This window comes from Mchenga conophoros, linkage group LG6 (assembly GCF_057382185.1).
Source record: "Mchenga conophoros isolate Kocher_MC1m ecotype Shallow Benthic linkage group LG6, M_conophoros_male_GT1.1, whole genome shotgun sequence".
NCBI lineage: Eukaryota > Metazoa > Chordata > Actinopteri > Cichliformes > Cichlidae > Mchenga > Mchenga conophoros.
This window is the reverse complement of record NC_140531.1, coordinates 24928999-24953196: the sequence shown is the minus strand read 5'-3', so window position 1 is coordinate 24953196 and position 24198 is coordinate 24928999. Positions and strand designations below refer to the sequence as shown.

Below are 24198 nucleotides of genomic sequence, written 5' to 3'. Positions count from 1 at the left end.
AAATATCCATTACTCACACCGATTCAAGAAAATTACTGAAATAAAAATGTATTTTCTGTACATTTTCAACCATTTGCAGTAAAGGTTGGCATCACCAGAAACAGAGGAGCTTGCAGCAAAATATTTATAATATTAACAAATCATATTTGAAAAGTTTTCACACTTTCACACAAAACAGCTTCACACTTAGGTGTAGAATTTTCTACACCTTAGAAATATTGATAGCAGAATATGTGCAGAAGTCAGAACTCTGTGTTTTCTTCTTTTGCCTCTGCGATGCCTGACGGATTTCCAGGGCAGCGTAACACATATCTTCATCCTAAGAGGTCACGTTTGTTGTTAGAGCTCCATTTTGTTCTACTGTAATGCTATTACTGTAGTATAATATAAAGTTAAAACATTCTGTAAATTACCTTTATTCTTGTTAGACGTCTTGTTTTAGGATGTATCTGGTCAACTTCAGGTTCTTCAGCTTTGAAAAAAAATTACGTTACAAAATCAAAACAATGGACTGAAATTAGAAATGTTTTGATTCTGAGTTTCTTGATTTAAACGAACGGCATATGAATAGTAATACTTACAGTTAATAAATCTTTTCCTACATAGATGATAAACCAGAAGTGAGGAGAAGAGTGAGGAGATGCCAGCAAAAACTGGACAAAGAGAGAGTAGCAGCATCCAACATAGGTCACAGTTCTGAGGAGGTTGGTGATGTTTGCTGAAACCTGGATCAAACAAAAAGCTCTAATAAGTAGGTTAATTGTATTTTAATCTCATAAAGGAATTTCATGATTTCTTTGACCATGATCATAAAATGAATGCTGTTATCAATCTTCTGTTACAACCCATGCTAAGTTTTATTTGCAGAATGAATAGACATTTTTTGAAAATTGTTACTGCTATACAATTGTGGCTTTTTCCTTTGATTTCTTGACATGGGTTGATTGATTTTGATAACTGCACTGCGCTACTGTTTTTTTCAAATTGGAAACTTTTTTTTTCAGAAATGAAGTGTAAAAAGAAAAAACAACCCAGGGGTTTGTGATACTGTGATTATATGAAAAATAAATGTATACCAAATGGTTTGCATGTAAGTAGCAAGGAGTCTCTGATTTTGTAAGAATTCTTTGAAAAATATTAAAAAACAATATTTCCTTGAGTGTTCTGGTAAACTATGATGCACAACATCACTCAAATTCCATATCAATTAAGATCACATGAAATATCATACAAAAGAAAAACCTGACAAAAACACTCACCTATTATGATTCTTGTTGTGGCATTGCCATATGTGTAAATAAATCTGGGCACGATGAATTCTTTATCCTCCAGCCGTTGTTGTTCTGTTCCACAGTAGTAGAGGCCTTCATCAGAATCAGTGACGTTTAAAATCATAAGGTCATAGGACTCAGAGGAAAAATTCCTCACAAATTGAAAATGCGATAAGGGGTTCAGTAGGTCAAATGTGTTATTTCCCCATGAATTATATTTCAGTTTTAAAACAAGAGATGGCTGGTTCTCATGAGAACAATCCCTGTACCATACTATATATACTCCAGAGGATAATTTGCAGTCACAATAGAGGGTGATATTGTGTCCTGCATGGATTATCACTTCTGATGCAGAAATCCAATTCTGACAGGAGACCACTCCTGGAATACAAACAGATTGGTATAAGAAAATGAAATGTGAAGCAGTTTACTTGAATTCCCATCTGGTAAAAACAAATTCCCTCAACAACAACAATAAGAATGACAATGCAGACACTGATTATTCTTAAAAAACATCAAATTCTCTTATCTTAAGAATTACCCAAGAGAACAACCACAAACACATGCAGCCCAGCCATCTGTGATGATAGTTGAGAGCTCAAAGACAGATAGTGTATATATCATGCACATGGCGTTTCCATTTAAGGAAGTCAAAGCGGTGATTGGCTTGTCATGCAGAAATTTCTCATCTGTGATACTCGTCTTGATATCTCTTTGAACTCTGGTGCATATTACAAGTTTATTAGTGTTCTTTAATATCTTTAGATTGCTATTGAATTAAATCAGACGTCTGATTCAATTCAATCTTTTAAATCTCCATTAAAAACGTATTTATTTAGCCTTTTATGTGTACTGTAACTTGTGTTTTTTGCTTTGATTAATGTTTATAATGATTTAACCTTCAGCCTTTCGGCTTGTGCCTACTACTATGCCTGGTTTACTATTGATTAGTTATCTCTCCCACCTGTCAGTATATTATTTTATTTTTATTATTTTATTTATTTCTATTTATTATTGCTCTTAATTGGTTCTGTGAATCACTTTGCCATACCTCTGGTTTTTAAATGTGCTATATAAATAAAATTGTATTGTATTGTATTGTATTAGATTGGGTGAAACACAAAAAAACAAGCCTTAAAAAATGTGCTAAATACTGTAAAAGGGTCTGTTTTGAGCCAAACCATGATCTTTTCCTAGCCTTATCAAGTTATTTTATTGCCTGAGTCTAACAAAACTGGAGAAAACGAAAAAGAAACCAAAAACTAATGCTATTAAGAATCAAAAATGTTTTTTTTTATTTCACTTCTGACCTCTCAAATTCAAATTCAAATTTTATTTGTCACATACACAGTCATACACAGTACGATATGCAGTGACGATATGCTTAGACAACTGCTCGTGACCTATGAATAGGATAGGAAATAAATATGAAAATTAAAATAAAGGGATAATTTGTGGTCCTTAAACCACAATGGTAATATAACAGAAGAACAAATGACTTGTATGACTGCCTAGTTGAGATAAACTGATAAATAAATCTAATAAATAATAGAAACCTCAAGAACTCAGTTTGATTTGTATTAATAAATTAAATCACATTGATTACTCATAAGTTCCAGTCACTTAAGTGACCAACTTAAGTTTCTCCTATTTTAGATTGAATGCACTGAGTAAACAGTTTTGTTTAAATGTATGTGCGTGTGTTTCTAGGGTTGGAGTTTTGGTAAAAGTCATAATAAACACGTCATTTTCAAAACTTTAGAATTTTCTGGCAATTATTTAAAGGTTCAGGCTTTGAAAGATTGAGAGAAAGGAATTGCCAGCAAACCTAAGTAGCATTTATCCAGAGAGGAAACGTTTACCTGAACTATAGTGAGTATGCAGGGAAGCATATCACATTAATAAAGACCAGAATCCAACAATATCACTGATATTTTAATAGGTTGTTCATCCTCTGGTTTATTTGTTAAAGGCAAATTCCTCAAGTCTTCATGCTGACTATTTAGTGGGCTAAATGGTTTCTATTAACCCCACCCATGTTGTCTGCTTGCTGTCATTTGATGTGCTTGTGCTTTAAGGCTAAACACTCAGAAACAGCATGACCCTTTTTATGAACATTGCATTCCCATTCAACCTTTGGAACAGAGGAGTTATCACAAACCCACTCTTATGGGTAAAAGCTAATTAATCTGCTGCTGCTGTAGGAGCTTTCAAAGTTGTTGAAGAGTCAAATCAGCAAAAAGAAAAAAAAAAACCCAAACCAAAAGCCTTTAGTTAAAACGCACGCAAAACACACACACAAAAAAACGTTTTAAACTTACAAATGAGCTCCTAGCAACTCAAGGAAAAACATGACAAAGGGGTGGTGATTAAACAAAAATGGGTTGTCTCCTCTACAGGCTTTTTTTCACAAACTTAACACAAAACAATGAAACTGATCATTTACTGAGAAACAAGCAAAACAACAAGCTAACATAAACTTAATATAAACAATAGCATAGCATAGACAAGCTCTCAAAAACTTGTGGTGTTTTGATTGGAAACCAAAATGGCCACAGACTCTGAAGTGCAGCTTCAAACCCTGTATATAGCCCCCTGTGACTCAGCCTACAGCCAGTGAGTTTAAAAAGTAGCCAAAAAGAGGAAAAAGGAGGAAATCCAGAGACTGGGATGCAGAAGCAGCTTAGCATGCACTAACCCTTTAAATTTTACATTCTATATAGACTTTGCTCTCAAGCACTATCAGATTGGACAAGGACTATCTGATCATGTGATCTGCCATCTTTATTTTTATGCTTGCTGTGGTCCTATGGTATTTTTTCTAGGTCAGCCTGTTTGAAAAACTGTGACACTTTCTAGATGTCAGTAATGAGGTCAGTGCCCCCGCACCACAGCCACCACCCCCACTTCCACCCCACCCTCTAAAGCAATTCAGTACATGAAGTATTATAACAAGGGAACTGACATTTGCAATTGATATATAATACAGAAAAAATATGTAAATATTTGTTCTAACCAAGTTTCTGTAATTAATTTTAAAGATCTATTTATCCAGAATCAGTTATTTCATTTCAAATTTATAATGACAAACTATCACTAATGCTTTTTACATTCAGTCAGAAGCACTTGTTCTAGTTGTTCCAAAAATATGATGATTGAAGGAATGATCTGTAGGTTTATGACCCTATTACAAAGATAGCTGAAAAGTTTTAGTTTTAATTAAGCAATACATCAAACAGTTCAGCTAACTGAGCTGGGTTTTGAAATCCTTCCAATATCAATTTGCTTGGGTTCTACTGGCATTTGGAGTTGATGAACTGACACTGTCCACCAGAGGGTGCTATTTCTTTTGGAACAGATATTTATTGGGACAGCCTTCCACAGATTTAGTATATTGTTAATATAATGTTAAAAACAATGCTTTAGTTAAAAAATATTTTTAACTAAAACAATTATTACTAATAAACAATATTTACCAATGATCAGTAATGTTAAAATGTACAATATGCCTATGCCATAAATTGGTGCACTAAAAATTATTATTCAGTGTCAAAGCTGTGGGTGTCTCAGAGACTGGTGTATTTCTTGATGCATGTGATGCAACAATAGTGAGAAGGCTCTGGGTCATGAGCTGACTTGTTTCAATCTAGACCACAATTCTTTCCTAAACCTAAACTTTTCTGAGAATCGCTGGCCAACCAAACAGCTTGTGCAAATGAAAGTAAAAAAGTAAAAACAAAACTATTCAGTGTGAGAAACAAGACACAAAGATTCACAGTTGTGTGAATACTCCACCCTTTTTTCCATCTGCCTTCTTATAATGTCTTTTAAACAAGTATAAAAATCACCTACAAACATCTGGATGGTTTTTGTAAAGTTACAGCTTGTTTGCATATATAAATCTGTTTACAATTTACTTCTTAATTTGATCATTTTAGCAGTAATAAGTGTTAAGTAAAGGCTAATTCTCTATCAGTTTGCTAATTATGGCTATGCACAGTATTACCTATAATGAATTATACCAGAAAATCTCGTTCAGTCAGCAAAAGAGGGTTAAGGAAGCTCTTTCCTACCAGTCAAACATGTTATACAATTGAATTTGATATACAATGGACATATGATGAAAGTAGTTGTCATTTGTTGGTAATAATATCTTTTTTGTCATCCACCCTAACCATTACAAATATTTTTACATGTTATTCAAGTACTTAAAACTTTGTGTACAGAATAAAAATGTGATCAAACATAACAAATGTAAATGTTATCTTAATCAGATAAGTGGCAAAATCATTTATAAATGTATTATTAAGGCATTTAGGTTGACAGCCTGTAGTGGGACTTGAGCACAAGCAGTTTTATTTAGGTTTCTGTCTATTTACAAAAACTAATTTTGACAGGTTGAATAATAATTCCAAAAACTCCAACAGTGTCAAATTCAAACTCATTCAACCAGTCTGTTATGACATCCCCTTGGATTAATACATTAATAGGAGAAGTATTACTATACTATTCCTCATCATCCAGATGCAAAAGACTTTAAACCGGCTCACAATAGAGAACCAGAGATATGTACTCACAGCTTAACTTTGTTATGAGTTCTGGTAAAATATTTTTCAAGAAAATGGAAACAAGCCAAGGCTATTTCCTGGACATTTTTTATAAAGCTGAAAACTAAAAATGCTTTTGAATATCAAGGTTTTGTTTTAAACTTAAATAATAGTTTGCTTTTATTGGTCTTTGTCCCTGAAAGCGAGGTAGATCCAAATTTTTTGTTTAACTCTACGTCAGCCAGCAGAAAAATGTCAATGTGACCACTTTTTTCATGGCATGCTCACAGAAGTGATAACTAATAAAATAATGTCTGAATATTTAAATAGGTTTGTAAATTCTGACTGTTCTTTGACTTCTAGAATGATTTTCACATGATAAGATAAAATAATCTTTACTAGTCCCACACGTGGCAAATTTTTTGGTCATGGCAGTAAGTACGAGTTTAAGAGCAGTAAAAGTTAACAAAAACACAATAGGATAGGGTAAGCAATAATACAATAGTAAACTATACAAAAGGAATAAAATACTATATACAATAGAATAAAGTACAATATAAATAAGATTAAAAGATACTGTACAAAGAGCTCTGTTGTAGTAGGGAAAAAATGCATGATGCCATGCTGCATATATTTCAAAAAATTGAAACTTAAATTGCCGCCCATCAGAGTGGTAAACAGAAATGGTGTGGCAGAGCAGTCCCTGAAGAGGTTAAACTAGGCTGAACATTTATCACAACTTAAATGCGGGGCAGGCTGAAATGAAGCTATTTATATTTCACAACCTATTTGCAAATGTTAGTTGTGGTTGTATGTTAGTGCAACTATGAGTTGACTTTCGCAACAGTGTTTGCAGTGCAAGCATTGTCAGCATCGCAGCTTACAGCTACCCCTCTGCAACATCAAGCAAGAAGCATAGACCTGCAGAAACCACAACTGCTCCCACCTCTGTAAATGTCAACAGCATGGTCAACATCTTCAGCCCCCATTTTAGTGTATGCACTCGTACAGGACAGGAAGCAGTTTGTGCAGAGTTTCATAACTGTGTGGAAACTTTGATGTCAGTATAAAAAGATTTTTTTTCAGTGTAACAATGTTGCATTTCACATTGTGTTTAATTAATCTCATTTAACTATTACTTAACCACATCTTGGACAAACTGTCGGCACAGTGATATTACAGGAAAAACATGAAAATAAACATAATTTCTTTATTAAACTGTTATTTAAAATACATATAAAACAAATAACTTGCTCAGTTTTATCATCAGAAGAATATTATCTTGTTACTTACTTGTCTATAGGTTAGCTTTGTACAAACAAGAGTGCCAGGGAGTACTACAACTGCAAACTGTAGTATACATACTGGCAGTGAAAATATATAGGATGTAAGATATGTTGTGGGTGGCTAATGTATACCTTTAAATATAAAGATTTGAGTAAGGGTCAGGGGGGAGGTCAAGTATTTTTAAATGTAAAACAGCATTTTTTTACAATCAAAACTCAGGCTTAGTGTCTGATTCTGTACACACAAGCATTGAAGGCCTTAGAGGCTAGCCACTTTATAACAGTACAACAGCTTTAACCAAAATGAGTTTTAAAATGTTTTTGTTGTAGAGGTAAACAACAAACAAACATGAAAACAAACACAAAAAAGGGTTTATGCAAGCTCCTATTTTTGTTTACCCACATGTTTTTATCTGGCTAACTTTATGCAGCACATTAATATCAATATAAGTTTTTTGGCTCTGCAAGTACCATCCGTGTGCTTTCTTTGACTAAGTGTGATTTCTGTGGACAAAAGCTGCAGTTCATACTCTGTGTACAAAGTCACTTTTAAGTAGATATTTGGAACTTATGTGTGTTGGTGTGTGTATTTTTGTGAGTGTCTGGGAGAAAGAACAAGATAGATATGTGCATTTGTTTGTACACCTTGTCTGTGTGTAGAATACCTGAATGGACGTTTATATCCCCAATGACATACACAAGGTCAGCACTATACTGCACAAAGCAGCTGCAAGTATGACTTCAAATGCCAGTTTTGAAGCTCATATTCCCTCTAAATGTCACTAGATGGCGATGTGGCTATTTATTGACACCATTAAAGAGAAAGTGCCTGTTTAGTACATCTATTATGTTGACTCACTGTTCTCGTCTCTTTTTAGCCCTGTGCAGTGTTATTTGCAGCTCTGTAAACACTGGTTTGTAGGATATTAATTGTTTCTGAATGAAAACTAGTTATGGGATGGAAAAAAAGTACAAGATTATTGTGGGGAATACATAAAATAGAAACGTTCATTTTATTAGGGTAACAAAAAGGAAGGCTTAATTCTAGTGTTCATGTTGTAGTTCATTTTTGTTTTATGCTTTTTTAATCTTATGAAATACGAATAATATCATTTGTTCAGTTACAGACAGGACACTGTTATCACATTATCTCTAATAAAGATGGTTGGATTGAAAAGCTTTGACTTACAGGGCTCTAAAGTAGGAAGAATAATAGCAACTCCTCACAGTTCAGCACAATCAGCATCACTAGCTTTGGCTTTAGAAATTCCCATAGACTTGAATTGATCAGTTGTACTCAAATCTTTGAAACAGTTTTAATCAAAAAAGGAGAATAGAATCAAACAAATATATACACATCAGTGCAGTTAAACCTGATTGACAGTGAGGGTGCCATAATAAGCACTAGCATGACTAAATGCAATAAAATTAACTCTGAAAAAGTTACAAGATGACTAAGACAGATAAACATATGGCCAAAACATTCATTTGTAACTTAATGTTCTGTTCATACAGTCAGTCAAAAGTAGATATAATATATTATTATAATATATTATAAAAAATATATAAATAAACATTGTACACCACCAGACATATCTATGGACTTTCATGTCTTCACCCATCGATGAATCAATGACAAAACACACCAATGTTTGTCATCTGCTTGTTACAAGAACTCACATTACATTTCAACAGCAGCTTCGTCAATGAACATAGTCATATCATTTAAAGGTAAATTGAACCAAATATTAAATTATTAAATATTCACAGTTTGCAATATTAGAAACATATTTACTCATTTTTGTTACCACAGATAACATTTACTGATTTTTCTTTCTTCTCTCCCTGAGCTGTTTCTCCCACATATCTGTTCAGTACTGTTCCACCAAATCTATGAAAACTGACGTAACCATGACTACAAGACACAGTCAACCCAGAAAAAATGGGAGTCCTTGTTTCTAAACTTCACAATTTAAGACATGTACTGTACTCTTAAAATTAATTTGAAATCTTCAATGGAAAAGTGCTACCATGACAACAAAGGGTGTACTATTACCCTAAATAACATTTCTGCACATGTGGAATTCCATTTTCAAAATGTGACCTGCAAATCCCCTATCTGTGTGTACAAGCATGACCCATTAAGTTTATTTTTTCTTCTATAAACAAATGGATTCCAAATAGCCACCGCTGCTTTTTTTTCCAGCCAAAAAATTGAAACAAAACATTCAGATGGGCAACATTGCACACACTTTGCTTTTGTCCAGTAATTTATGGATACATGTTGTTAATTGGTCACTTACTGTTGTTTCCTGTTTGCTTCCTTTTAGTTGAATCAAACAACTGCGTTACTTTAATCTGACTTGCAGTTAAATCTTCGCTCTCAAGATCTGTTCAAAGATACAAGACACATGTTGTATCTTTGAACAGTTGCTTCCTAATTAGTTCAAAACTTGTAACTTAATTTCTTTTTTAACTTTTTAACTTTAACTGATCTGACTTTGCACTGTCCTCTTTCTCTTGCCGTCTTATATAAAACTCTGGACCACAGATCCACAGTTTATCTTGAAAAATGTAGCAGCTTTTCCTAATTATTTTGATCATTAAACACCACAATTCATCAAAGCATTAATCCATAATAAAATACATGGTCTCAAATTATATGGCATGTAAATCCATTATTATTAGGCAGCTGCATAACAGCATTTCTTTCCTACCCCTATATCAATTGAAGAAAAAAAAGGGATGGTACATCAGGCAACATTATTTATGAATTATATTTACAATTATTAAAGTTTTTGCAAAAGCTGGCACCTATTAGATGAACAAACAACACCTTTAAGACGTTGACTGCACAGTTTGTGAGGCTGCAGTGAGGACTGAAAGTGCTGTAAAAATTGCTAGAGAAAATATGAGTCAGCCACAAAACATCTTGAGACATACATCATTTCAATGTCCAGTAACATCGATAACTATGACTTCAGGAATTAAAAGTATAACAGCGGCCATTACTACTCCGGGGCGAAAGATAAAAGAAAATGGCCAAAATCCACTTCTCTCACCACGACATCCCATCAAGGTCAATTTGTGCCGCTTTTTCGTCTTGCCTGAAGCGCCCCGCACGCCTCATCTTGTGAATACACATTTTAACAACGGGGAATCAGTCTGTCACTAAGACACATTCAGTCCTCATGCAACCCCCCTCGCTCCCCGCACCCCCACCCCCCGCTCAACAGTCCAGTGAAGAGGACAGAAAAGCTCTGCAGCAGCTACGTCACCGTGGAGCTGAAGAGACATGAGATGATTTGTTCAAATCATTCCCTAGGTGACTCGTACTTAGCGCCTTTCACGCCGAGCCCGTTTTGAACATACACATACAGTCACACATACAGAGCAGCATAGACCCAGTGAGATATAATGCATATGAGCAGCCACACATATGCAGGCATTCCAACTCTCATTCATGCAGCTTACTCTCACTGCATGCCAAAACTGGGGTCACAGCCACTCATGGTGAATGAGTGCCAAACAGACTTGAAAAGATGAGGCGAATCCAAACACACACTTTCTCACTCAGCGCCATCCTTTGTGTGCACCCACCCACCCCCACCCCATTTCCCCCATCCATCCTGTGTCTGCTTGTGTCACTGCTTCAATCTAAACTGATGCTGCTTTTTACCCATTAGCCTTATTAATCTTTTTAATCATCAGAGTGTTAAAACTCGTTAGCATCACTGTTAGTTGCATTCCAATCCAGTGAGGATTAACATCCAGCAGGTTAGTCATGATGTCAACGACAGCCTCAGGAGCTAAACATGCACCATAAGCAGTCAATAGGTGAGTTGTTCTCAATTACTGACCAATGCAAGATAATTACACTTTTTGACACTTCAAAAAGCGTGGCACGCGCACACACAGATGTTTAAGTGTTTGTACACACAAGCACACAATCACTCTCATATGCACACACATGCACACACACAAATACACAAAGTGAAGAAGTGGAGCAGCTTAATGAAGCAAAGCAGACAAGGAGGGACGAGTTAAATGAAGGGGAGAAAAGGAGCTTTCCCTTCCACCTCATTCTAATCTGTTGTGATTGTATCCATAGTCAGGTCTGTCTATGGCCAGATGGTCCACAACACTACAACGCATGCACACACGCACACACACACACACACACACACACACACACACACACACACACACACACACACACACACACACACACACACACACACACACACACACACAAGGATGACCAGAAACCCAGATCCTCATGAGAAAGCAAAATCAAATACCCTATATTTGCTAAAATGTCAACCTCCCATTACCTATAAATTGAAGGAAAAAAGAGAAAATTACTATATCATGTTCAGTATAAAATAAGTGGAAAAGGGAAAAAAATTTAAATGTATGACGAAACAAAATAAAAATCAGAGAAAGGCTTGTATGAAGATAGATTAGAGGGAAAAATGAAGGACAAAATAAGGCTTCTCCTTTTTTTATCTTCTCTTGTGTTGTTGTAGTGTGTGACTGTTTTGACCCACTGGCGAAAGGGTTTGTGTTCAATCACACTTTCCTCTGAGACGGAAATTAAAGTGCTCTTTTTGGAGCCTTACGGCACACACATTCACACAAATGCACAAAGGCTCTGACTTGCATTCATACACAAAGAGACACACATTTCTGCTCTTACCACATGGACTCACATGCACACACTGTGCTTGTCTTTCCCTGAATAACCAGCGCCTGCCTGCCTAGCTGGCTGGCTGGATGCTCTGGGGCAAGTCTGACATGAATCCCGTCTGATGCCTGTTTTTGCACTCCGATAATTCAATTAGGAGACAGGATGGCCCGTGCCCTGCTGCACACACCGATCAGAAGTTGTGCCAAAACCCCAGGCCATTGGGTTATAGTGAGAGGAGGGATACATTACATGATGTTACCTGCATGCACTGACAAGAAGAGACAAGGCGTGACCTATGGGGCATCTTAAACGGCTCAGTGGCAATTTGACCAGACCAACTCTGCAGGGAGGCTGTTTAGATCCACTAAACCATGAACACATACACAGAACACAGTTTCTATGCAAAAAAATAAGCGTGTGTGAAAGATGAAAACAATTTGCATGTATGCAGTATCTACGGTGCACAGTCTGCATTCAGTTTCCAACAGTAGTCACAGAGAGGCAACAAGTTAAAAGGGAAAAATGAATAATTTAGAGGAGAAACATTACAGTTGCCCCTTTTAGTGACAAAAAGAATCACTGAATGGGTTACTGAGCATAAATGTGATGTGAATCATGTTTTAGCTGTCAGTATTACCAGATCCCAAGCTACTTCAACATCTGTGAAAGATTTTGAGCATGTTGGCAAGAGTTCTCCAACACCATCATCAGATTGCCAAAGGAAGAAATTTATTTTAGAAGACTGGCATGAAATTCTCCACTAATATTCCACACAACAGCAGAACCAAGGCCAAAAACAGAGGCACTGAAAATGTTTTGTGAACTCATGGTGGTCCAGCACTTTAGCATATGTATAGCACCATGCTACAACAAGGCAACTCAAAGTGACACTAGAGATAAAATGCAACACAATATAAAAGAAACATCAGACAGTACAGATGCTAAATAACACACAGAATAGCTACGTAAAATAAAAAATATCTCTTTGAAATTGAGCCAGTGCTGCATTGCACCAGTGTTTGTTTATTTAAATGCCAGTTTTTACAGATTTAAAGGTGAAAAGGGGCAAAAAAATGCAGACAGAGGTGGGATGGGGTGCAGCAGAGGCAGCACAGAGCCGATCATGGATTTTGCAAATACACAATTTAACTCATAGACTTCTAGGGTGCTTCCATTTAAAAAGAAAAGGATATTGGCTCTCAGCAAAATGAAATCTCTAATGGCCATTTGCTTATATTAAAGTAATACAAGTAAAAAAATGCAAAATGATTCAATCCAAACTGAGCTGGAATGAAATACAATATGTACAATACACACAGAACTCATACACAGTAAAAGACACACATTCTCAGCTTCACTAGTAAGAAACACAGAAAACTCACTCACCCATAACACCCACCCTCCACCCCCATCCCACCACGCACACACACACACACACACTTACACACAATCACATGCACAAATGCATTGCATTTCTTGCCCTCCTTCTACTTCACTGCTCTGCTAATGTCATTCTTGACATGACACCAATGTTTTTTCCTTCTCACACATGTTGAGGAGCAGTGAACGTTATGTCCTCTTAACTAGGGCAAGCAGAAGGCCAGCGCAAATGTTCTTGTTATCTGTGAAATTTATGTATGTGTGGAAGTTGGTGTATGTGGTATCTTTAAAATGGGAGCGCTATTGTTGGAGGGGAGATTGTGCCTCTGAAAGCAAAATTCACTCAGGAAGCATTTGTTCCGGGAGGAGATGAGTAAGGAGATGAGTTGTTTTTCCTACATAGCCACACACGCGCGAACACACTCTGGTCACATAAATACACACACACAAAGATGCACGGGCTTTATTTCCCACACACCATTACATACTTACATACACCCCTCCGGAGGCAAAGAGAGGGGAGATGAGTTGATGGAGGGTTGCAGGTAGTGGATGATATTAAGGGTGTTTTATTTTTAGGGGGTGAGGAAAAGCACAAAGCTTAGACTGCACCCTTTCCACAAATGAAAACAAGAGGCATTAAAAATAGATGAATAGAAAGCCCTCCTTCCGGAATCATGGAGAAATTGAGGTAGTGAAAGACAACAAAGGGGTAATGACCGAAGATGGAGGTTATTTATCCCTCTGCTGAGTGGTTTTACTGTGACCCCCTCAGGGCACTGTGCCTTCAAGCCACACTCACATTCACACATATACATAGTTCACAAGTTCAGCAAGACCACTTTAACATGGGAACTGATCACATATGGTGTTTTTTACAAGGTTAGACATTCACAGGCTAAGCCTGTAGCCTTTATTTTATCATGACATCCTGCTGAGATAGGAGGGAAACCAAGCTAAGAACATGGCGGGACTTACACATCAGGAAAGATGCATTTAGAAAGAAGATGAGGAAGAGAGGAAGAGCAAGAATTTGAAAGACAGAGCAAAAGCAAGCAAGGGAGAGATGGGGGCATACAATTTAAATGCCATACTGACAGAAACTAATTCAAAGCCTTAACAACTCCCAATAGAGTCATGTTTCACAGTACCAACTACTTTGAACTCAGGGAGAAGAGCTCGTTCTTTAAATCTGAAAACTTCCTGCAGGCGGTTCCTCACAGTGAGGGCAGACATTGTGATAAATTTCTAACCCATATTTGTTGACAAAGCTGCTGGGACAGTCAGCAGAAGGGGGTCTTGGGAACTCCTGCTGCAGTCATCTAGATTTTTTATTTTTTATAATCTAAGGGAAAAACTAAAAGATTGAATTTATGAGTAAATATAAAATACCCCAGTTGCCAACAATACACATAGAAAAAACACATAGATTTGACATTTACTTTTGTGCAGGTCTTAAGAATTCTCATTGCACTAGGATGAATAGTATACAAAAAACATACTATTCAAACTCAAAAAAAGAAAAACTGTTCTCACATAAACTCTATCAACCTTCAACCTCAAACTTAACAGACCATGTTCATCAGATTCAGCCATATGGCTTTTTAGTTTTAAATCATATCTGAAGGGAAAAAAAATACACTTTTTGAAACTTTGCTTGGGTGTGGGTGTACAGCAATACAGAAACAAGCAAACATGGTATAAAAGTGATGGTTTAATTCCAAATTAGAAACCTGAACTCAAGAATTACAAACCATGAGCTTCATTTATCAAACTACATGTTGAAAGAGCTCTAAAGTGCTCTCCGTTCAAATACAAGCAGTGTAAAAGAAAACTGGTATTTATCATATGTGTGTACACACAGCAGTGTGAAATCTGCATGAGCAATGTCATTTACAGAAGAAATTAGCTAGAAGGCTAAGCATTTTTCTTTAAAGGATTTCATGACATACTTGTCAACATTGACATGGAACAAGTTAAAAGGCTAAACATCACTCTACAGAACAGTCAAAAAAGGGTGACTAAATAAGTAAGCGCTATCGCTACTGTTATGGCCGGTTACAGAGGTCAAAACGAAGTAAAAACATATTAAAAGCTTAAAGAGAACTGCTGCAAACAACAAAGAAATTATTGCCGCAGAAGGGGGACAATCCATCTCTGCAATATTGCCTGTGGGTGAAAAAAACAATCCAGTAATTGGTGAGACACTGCTGGCAGGAACGATCCCTGAAGGTGATACAGATTGCTATGGTGAATCTCAACAAAGCCCGAAGAAGAGTGGAACAAATTTTATTTTTATTGCCTGATTATCATTTCGGTGTTGTATAGCTTATTAGTCACACTTGAAGAAGTGAAAAAGGGGTTTTGTACAGATGAGGGTACCAGTGTCAGAGAACTGACCAGAGTCTAGAACAGGGGTGCGACTCTAGAACAATCTCAGTCCACAAGGGCCGGTGTCCCTGCAGGTTTTAGATCTCACCTTGGGTCAACACACCTGAATCACATGATTAGTTTGTTACCAGGCCTCTGGAGAACTTCAGGACATGTTGGCTGTGTCCCAATTCAGGGTCTGCACGCTTGAAGAACGTGCACTACGCGTACTACGCACGGTGCGTACTAGTACGAGAAGTGCGGAAGTGAGAGGCTTGTGAAATGGGACGGTATATGCTTCGTCGCGCTGTTCAGGTTGCCTAGCAACCATGATACTAACCGCGAGACACGTTACATACAGCATTGTTTGACAGAAATGAAGGAGAAAAATGTTTTGTTGGTCATTTATTTTTGTCATGACATCACTTTGATTAGTTGAGTATCTGAGGCTGAGACCACGAGACTGTAAAACATGATTGTTGGGCTTCATTTCTGTGCTGAACAGTCATTTAAGATTAGTTAGTAAATAACAATTAGTTAATGTTGTTCATGAGACTAAAGTCATCTCACTGTGGTAATGTAAATATAATATGGCCAATATTATAGTATTGTCAGATTATTATGATATATATATATATACACATATATATATATATTGTGGCGTGTTGGGGGAGCGGCTAGTTCTCTCCCATCATGCCTTGGGACGTGTGCTGCTGTTTGGATGTTCTTGTTTTGTTGTTTATGGTTACACTACTTTTAACTGTTATCCTGAATGTTGTGTTTGTACTGTGGTTCAAAGGCACTTACAGTTGTTGTTTTATAGAATGAATGCAACCATGGGTGAGTTCTGTTATGCTGTTGATGACCCTCGAAGCACAGTGTAGCATCAGTGTGTGTTGTAATAAAGAGCTCCCCCTACCAGCTTGGGGTTGAATAACAATCTCTCTCTGTGAGCTTCTTTGTAAAGTTTCCTCTGCATGCCACATTGGTGTCAGAAGTGGGATTCCAAGAGCATGGCCACTATGCTGAAAGAGGAAGAGGAGCTGAGGAAGATTGAGGAGCTTATCACTCACCTGGAAGCAGTGAATGGAGCACAATCGAAGAAGCGGGGAGATCCCCGGGCAGCAGCAAGCCAGCCAGGGGAAGACCTGTGGGGCTTACCAGATGGAGCCTCACACTCCCGCCCACTGGGGAGCTGTCGGAGCCGCCAAGGCATGCTGCAGGCTCCAAGACCACGAGCGACCAGCCAGCCTCCACTCATGGTGATGCCTGGGAGCAGCACACCCTCATTGTTGGCAGCCGAGGGGGACAACGCCAACTGTCTCCAGGACCAAGTGCAGCCGCCGCTGCCATCAGGGGCTCCTGTCCGGGGGAGCATGAAGCTGCCACGCTATAATGGGGAGGCACCTCCAGAGACCTACCTTATCCAGGTACAGCTGGCTGCTCAGCTAAACGGTTGGTCAACAGAGGAGACAGCTGTCCAAGTTGCCCTCGCCTTGGAAGGCAGGGCCCTGCAGATCCTCACAGATCTTCAGCCAGAAGAGCGTTTAAGTTGGCCTGCTGTTGCCAGAGCAATGCAGAGCAGGTTTGGCCTCCGTACACATGCAGATGATGCCCGAGACAAACTTGCTAACCGCCCACGGAGACAAGAGGAGAGTCTGGGTGCCTATGCTGCTGACCTACGTCTTTATGCACGTAGAGGGTACCCTGCTTTTGATGCTGCAGCACAAGAAGAGCTTGCTCTCCAGGCTTTTGTCCGGGGTCTCCAGCCAAAAAGACTACAAGAGCACATCCGTCTGCATGCACCAGAAACCCTGGCGGCAGCTCTAACTGAGGCCGAAAGAGTGGAGCATGTGCTCAGCCCAGGTGCACGCAGCCCTGGCATAAGTCACCAAGTGCGCCAAACGGACTACGAAAGGAGCGACCAGGCGGAGGAGGACCGCCAAACCACCAACACACCACCCTGGCGATCTCGGCGAGGGAATAGGCGAGCAGGAGGCCAATCCAGGGGTAACTGCCATCGGTGCGGAGAACCAGGCCACATCGCACGCTACTGTCCAGCACCAAGCCCACAAAGCCTGGCACCCCAGCTGCCGTTAAACTAAGGCGGGGTGGCACAACGGAGGAACTGCCCCCTGCCACCACTCTGTCCTCCGAATCACACTTGCGGGTTGGCCGGCTCGGCCAGACACGGGGACTGTATCTGGACTGTGACCTTGCCGGCACCACCTGTAGAGCCCTGATAGACACTGGATCCACGCTCTCCTTAGTACAGGCTGGAGTCCTCCCTGGTTCTGATGGCCCAATACCGCAGGGTTGGCAGCCTACTCAGCTCCACATCACCACAGTCACGGGGGAGCGTGCCAAAGTTAAGGGGGAAAGATCCCTCCCGGTGACTGTTGCTAACTGCACCGTGGACCACCAGTTCTGGCTAGCCAGCATCCAGGACCAATGCATCATTGGCCTGGACCTGCTAGCCAAATGGGAGGCCACAGTGGACGTGTCCCGAGCAATCCTTTACCTGGGCACGGAGGCTGTGAAGCTCCACACCACAATGGAAGTCCCGCTGCCTGCCTCCACCTTTTCAGCCAGCGTCAGGAAGCCTGAGGACCTGTCGCCGCTGGCGGGGGAAGGGGCCTCCCCTTCACCAGCAGTACCGCAACTGTCTGCAGAGACCAAGCAAGCTGTCGAGGACCTATACCAGAGGAGCTGCGAGGGTCTCCAGACTGATCAGCGACGGCAGCTGCGAGAGATACTCGACTTGTTTGCCGACATCTTTGCAGCCAAGGATGAGGACTGCATGCAAACCAGCCTGGTACAACACGACATTGACACTGGGGCTGCACGGCCCATCCGCCTCCGCCCTCGTCGCCTTCCCCTTGCCAAGCGTGCCGCAGCAGAGCAGAAGATCAGGGAAATGGCAGAGGCGGGCATCATCGAACCCTCAAACAGCCCCTGGGCAGCCCCGGCTGTACTGGTTCGGAAAAAGGATGGTACCTGGCGGTTTTGTGTCGACTATCGTCTACTCAACAGCATCACACGCAAGGACTCCTACCCATTGCCCCGGATTGACGATGCCCTCGACGACATTGCTGGGTCCTGCTGGTTCAGTTCCCTCGATTTGCGCAGTGGCTATTGGCAGGTGGAGCTGACGCCAGAGGCCCGCCCAAAGACTGCTTTCTCCATTGGCCAGGGACTGTGGCAGTTTAAGGTGATGCCCTTCGGCCTCTGCAATGCCCCAGCCACATTCGAGCGCCTAATGGAGAGGGTTCTGGCTGACATCCCCCGCGACCGCTGTGTGGTCTACCTGGATGACCTCCTCATCCACGCGACAGACTTCGAGAAAGCCTTGGCTAACCTGACTGCTGTTTTCCACGCTATCCGCCAGGCTGGCCTTCGCCTCCACCCCAAAAAGTGCCATCTCTTCCGAAAGGAGACGACCTTCTTGGGTCACGTTGTGAGCGGAGCAGGGGTTTCCACTGACCCTGCAAAGGTGGCCGCTGTGAAAGACTGGCCCATTCCGGGCAACATTGCTGAGTTGCGGAGTTTCCTTGGCCTGGCATCATACTACCGGCGTTTCGTCAAGGACTTTGCTACCATTGCAAGCCCCCTGCACTGGCTCACACAGAAGGGCCGGGAGTTCCATTGGAGTAAGGACAGTGCCGTGGCATTTGATCGGCTCCGATCTGCACTGGTTGAGGCACCGGTGCTAGCCTACCCAGACCTGCAGCTCCCTTTTGTCGTGGACACCGATGCCAGCAACACAGGGGTGGGGGCTGTACTGTCGCAGGAAGGCCCTGAGGGGGAGCGGGTCATCTCCTACTACAGCCATTCCCTCAGCAGACCGGTGAGGAACTATTGTGTCACCCGTCGAGAGCTGCTGGCCATCATCCTGGGTCTCCGCCATTTCAGACCCTACCTCTACGGGAAGAAGTTCCTCCTGCGCACAGACCATGCGTCCCTCACTTGGCTGCTCAGCTTTAAAGAACCGGAGGGACAGCTAGCCCGGTGGTTGGAGACATTGCAAGATTACCACTTTGAAGTCCGTCACCGGGCGGGACGTCTCCACACCAATGCAGATGCCCTCTCCCGACGCCCTTGTGAGGAAAAACAGTGCAGGTACTGCCAACGCTTGGAGGACCGGGAGGGCATGACTTCAGTGATCGCGTCACCACAGGGCGGCCCTGAGAATGACTCTGTTCCAGGTGGGCATTGTAGCAGTCTTCAGGTCCAGTCCGCCGCGGGGGATACTGAGGGTCTGGAGGCCATGGATCCCCAACAGCTGCAACACAACCAGAACCAGGACCCTGCCCTTTCCCAGGTTCAGTGTTGGATTGGAGCCGGTCAGAGACCATCATGGCCAGAGGTATCTGCACTGGACCTCGAGACCAAGGCTCTCTACTCCCAATGGGCCAACCTCACAAACCGAAACGGCCTCCTCTATCGCTGCTGGCAGGCTCCCGGGGGTCACCGTGAGGTCTTCCAGCTCGTGGTACCTCAACAGTTGCGGTCCAGGGTGCTCCAGCTGGTTCATGGTGCAGCGGGGGCAGGACACTTTGGAGTTACCAAGACTCTGCGGCGACTCCGGTCTCGGATCTACTGGCCCGGGTGTCGCCAGGACGTAGAGCTCCATGTCCATCGGTGTGATGCCTGCACGGCTCAGAAAGGGCCTTCCCAACGCTCTCATGCCCCCTTGCAGCAGTATCAGGTGGGGGCTCCCATGGAGCGGGTTGGTGTGGACATCCTGGGACCCTTCCCCACCACTGACCAGGGGAACCGCTACGTCCTGGTTGCCATGGACTACTTCACTAAGTGGCCTGAGGCCTATGCAGTCCCTGACCAGAGTGCTGTTACCACTGCTGAGCGTCTGGTCAACGAGATGTTCTGCCGGTTCGGGGTACCAGAGGAACTGCACAGCGACCAGGGCCGGAATTTTGAGGCTGCGGTGTTCAAGGAGGTCTGTCAGCGGCTGGGTATCAGAAAGACCCGGACGATGCCACTGCACCCCCAAAGCGATGGGTTGGTGGAACGCTTCAACCGCACCCTGGCCACCCAGCTTGCTATCCTGACCTCCCACCAGCAGCGTGACTGGGATCAACACCTTCCCCTGGTCCTAATGGCCTACCGTTCTGCAGTCCAGGAGTCTACTAAGTGCACTCCAGCGGCCTTGATGTTCGGTCATGAGCTTCGTACCCCAGTGGACTTGGTGTTTGGATCTCCCCCCGGGCCGGAAGTGTGCGGGGACCCCGGGTTGGACTACCTCCACAACCTCCTCGCCCGGCTCCGAGAGGTGCATCAGTTGACCAGGCAGGCTCTCCGAGATGCAGGTTCCCGGCAGAAGCGAGCTTATGATACCCGCTGCAAGGGGGAAGGACTTTCGCCCGGTCAGCATGTGTGGGTCTACAGCCCGGAGAGGAAGAAAGGGCTTTCTCCCAAACTGATGAGCCAGTGGGTTGGACCCTGCACTGTTCTTGAGAGGCTGTCCGACGTGGTCTACAGGGTGCGGCTGGTCAAACGGAACAGGGTGGTCATACTCCATCGCGATCGCCTGGCACCCTATCAGCCCTTGAGTCCATCCAGGGAGACGTCAGGGTCCCAGCTTCAACTGCAGGCCCCCAACCTGGCCTCGGAGGCAGCTGGGGGACCCACGGAACGTCCTCAACGAAGCCGTCGCCTTCCCCAACACCTCAGAGACTTTGCTATGGACATGCCGGTTGCTGGGGACAGCTAACCACTCAGGTGGGGGCTGTGTGGCGTGTTGGGGGAGCGGCTAGTTCTCTCCCATCATGCCTTGGGACGTGTGCTGCTGTTTGGATGTTCTTGTTTTGTTGTTTATGGTTACACTACTTTTAACTGTTTTCCTGAATGTTGTGTTTGTACTGTGGTTCAAAGGCACTTACAGTTGTTGTTTTATAGAATGAATGCAACCATGGGTGAGTTCTGTTATGCTGTTGATGACCCTCGAAGCACAGTGTAGCATCAGTGTGTGTTGTAATAAAGAGCTCCCCCTACCAGCTTGGGGTTGAATAACAATCTCTCCCTGTGAGCTTCTTTGTAAAGTCTCCTCTGCATGCCACAATATATATATATATATATATATATATATATATATATATATATATATATATATATATATATATACACACACACACACACACATACATATATATATATATACACACACACATACATACATACATACATACATACATACATACATACATACATATATATATATATATATATATATATATATATATATAAATAAGTGATATATATAAGTGATATATATATAAATAAGTGACGTCGTATTCAGTACTTTTGACAGTTCACTCTTCGGCTGCTCCATCTTATTAGGGAAAGTCCACTTACATAAATGTCAATTTCAAAACTCAACCCCATCATTTAATTTGTTTTTGATTGAAATTGAATATTACTTAAACTCTCTTAAATTAACTTCCAATAAAAAAGGTTTATCACTGATTGAAATTCATTGAGAAATGTTTAACGAATGAGCGGTCACAACTTTCAAATACAAAGTTGTTATGAAGTCTGTCACATTCCCCCCCCCCCCCCCTTTTTTTTTTTTCTTTTTTATCCTTTATTTATCCTTCTTATTTCATTGTACTGTATATTGTTACTCTTATTTGTCTTGTATGTCTACTGTACAAACTGAACTGGAATGACTGACTGTTCGCTTTATAATTTCAATAAAGTTTTGAAAAAAAAACAAAAACCTCTTCGGCCGCTCCCATCTGCTGTATTTTGCGGCAAAATTATCCACGCCCACCGCCGCGCTATGGATTGTGGGATATATGGGACCACGTTTGATATTTGGGGAAATCGACGGCGCATTTGGAGTATGCATTTGAAGTACAGTGCCGCCGGTGCATCAAGCCACCTGGGGGCTCTTCAACTGGTGGGGGAGATTGTCACACCTTGCAGGAGCTTTCCTCTCCTCAGGAACTCTCTGCAGGAGGGGGAGATACAGGAGAGGTGGAGGAAGATCTCAGCCTGGGCGTCTATTGTCTCATGTAGTCTGGAAGATGAGTGGATGGTGGGGTGGGTGCAGTTTTCTCTGTGGTGGGGTTGGGTGGACTGTCCCGGGCTCTGTGGGGCCGGGGGGCGCTGCTGCGCTGGCCCCTGGTCTGGATGGGCCTGGGCCCCCTTTCCCTGGCGGGTCGCGGAGTATGGGAGTGCCTACTCCAATGTAGCTTGCCATCACCAGTGTGTGAATGTGTGCGTGAATGGGTGGATGACCGGATATGTAAAGCGCTTTGGGGTCCTTAGGGACTAGTAAAGCGCTATATAAATACAGGCCATTTACTGGGGTCAGCGGGGGAGCTGGCCCCAGGGAGGGGTCACCTGCCCCTCCCTTCCTTCCCTCCCCATCTCCAGCTGCCTCCCACTTCCCGCTCCACCACAACCACCCACACATGCAGGGCCTTGGAGTAGGGGTATGTCACCAGGGTGCAGAGGAGGCTACCCCCCCCCCCCCCCCCCACCCCCTCTGTCCCCTTCTGGCTGCCTCTGCCTCAATTTTATCCCACAACTTAGACATTCACATTACTCACACTCTCATTACACATACATATAGGATCTTGGGGGTGGGCACGATACACGGAGTCCAAATTACCATCAGGGTGTACACCTCACCCCTGGCGTCGTTGCCCACCTCTCAATTTTAAATACACGTAGACATTGAGGGCTATCAGGAGGGGCTATGCGCTTACCTGCTGCTCTCTGGCAGGTAGCTCCATGCCCTCCTGGGTTTTAATTGCACTTTAGAACACACATGTATCAACACTACAATGAGTGGGTGGAGGGAGGTTTGGAGTCTTCTCTCACCCCCATTCTCTGCGGCCTGCTGGAGCGGGGGGGCTAGGAGGAGTTGGCCGTCCGACTGCGGTTTGGAGTGTGGGGCCTCCCTGCTGCTACGGAGTCGGGGCGGTCTGCCTCTCCCCACCGCAGGGAAAAGGGTAACACCACCTGGGTCTGGGTGCAGTTCCCCCCTCCAGGGGCAAGGGTACCTAGACCCGGTTCGTAGAGTATGCTTGGGGAGTGTGATCGTGTGTACAGCGTCTCTTTATGTCTGTCTCCACGTTGGTTGAGTGTGGAGTAAGTGCATATGAGAGCATGAGGGTGGGAATGGATGTTTGTATCTGTGTGTGCCTGTATGTCTGTGTCTATATGTCAGGTTGGATGTCAGACGCCACCTCTCTGGGGACATCTCAGGCCCTCCAAGGTTTGGAGGCCTATCTCCACCCACCACCACTTCCCCTGCCAGTGGCGGACTCCCTCAGGTGTCGGTGCGTTGGTGGTTCTTTGTGTCTGGGGGTGGGCGTCCGGGTACACACCGGCTCACTCCTTGGCGGCCGCTTATCGGGGCCTGGAGCCTGGGGCTCGCTCAGGCCACTTTGGAGGTGGGGTGCCCCCGGCCTCTCGGCCTGGGGCTCGGTCACTCAGGCACAGCTGGCTGCCGGCGGAGCTCACGGGCACGTCACTGCAACTCCCCCTGGCTTCTGCTCCGCGGCTGCTGAGTGAGCCCTCATCTGGGACTCTCCTCAGCTCTTACTGGGACAGTGGCGCGGCTGCCCCTCTGTTGGTCTTCCTTGGTCTCTTGTGTTCTGGGGGCCTCTGGATGTCTGGAGTTT

General features: G+C 42.7%; 1 protein-coding gene across 1 annotated transcript; it reads right to left on the bottom strand.

The window, feature by feature from the left end:
- Positions 1 to 202: 202 nt before the first annotated feature.
- LOC146572679 (uncharacterized) lies at positions 203 to 14410 on the bottom strand. Its single transcript, XM_085278499.1, has 5 exons — positions 14326 to 14410; positions 1254 to 1652; positions 582 to 725; positions 414 to 472; positions 203 to 319 (listed from the first exon to the last, which is right to left on the bottom strand). Exons 1-5 carry the CDS (start codon positions 14408 to 14410, stop codon positions 203 to 205), a joined length of 804 nt encoding a protein of 267 aa, XP_085134625.1.
- Between the last annotated feature and the right edge of the window lie 9788 nt (positions 14411 to 24198).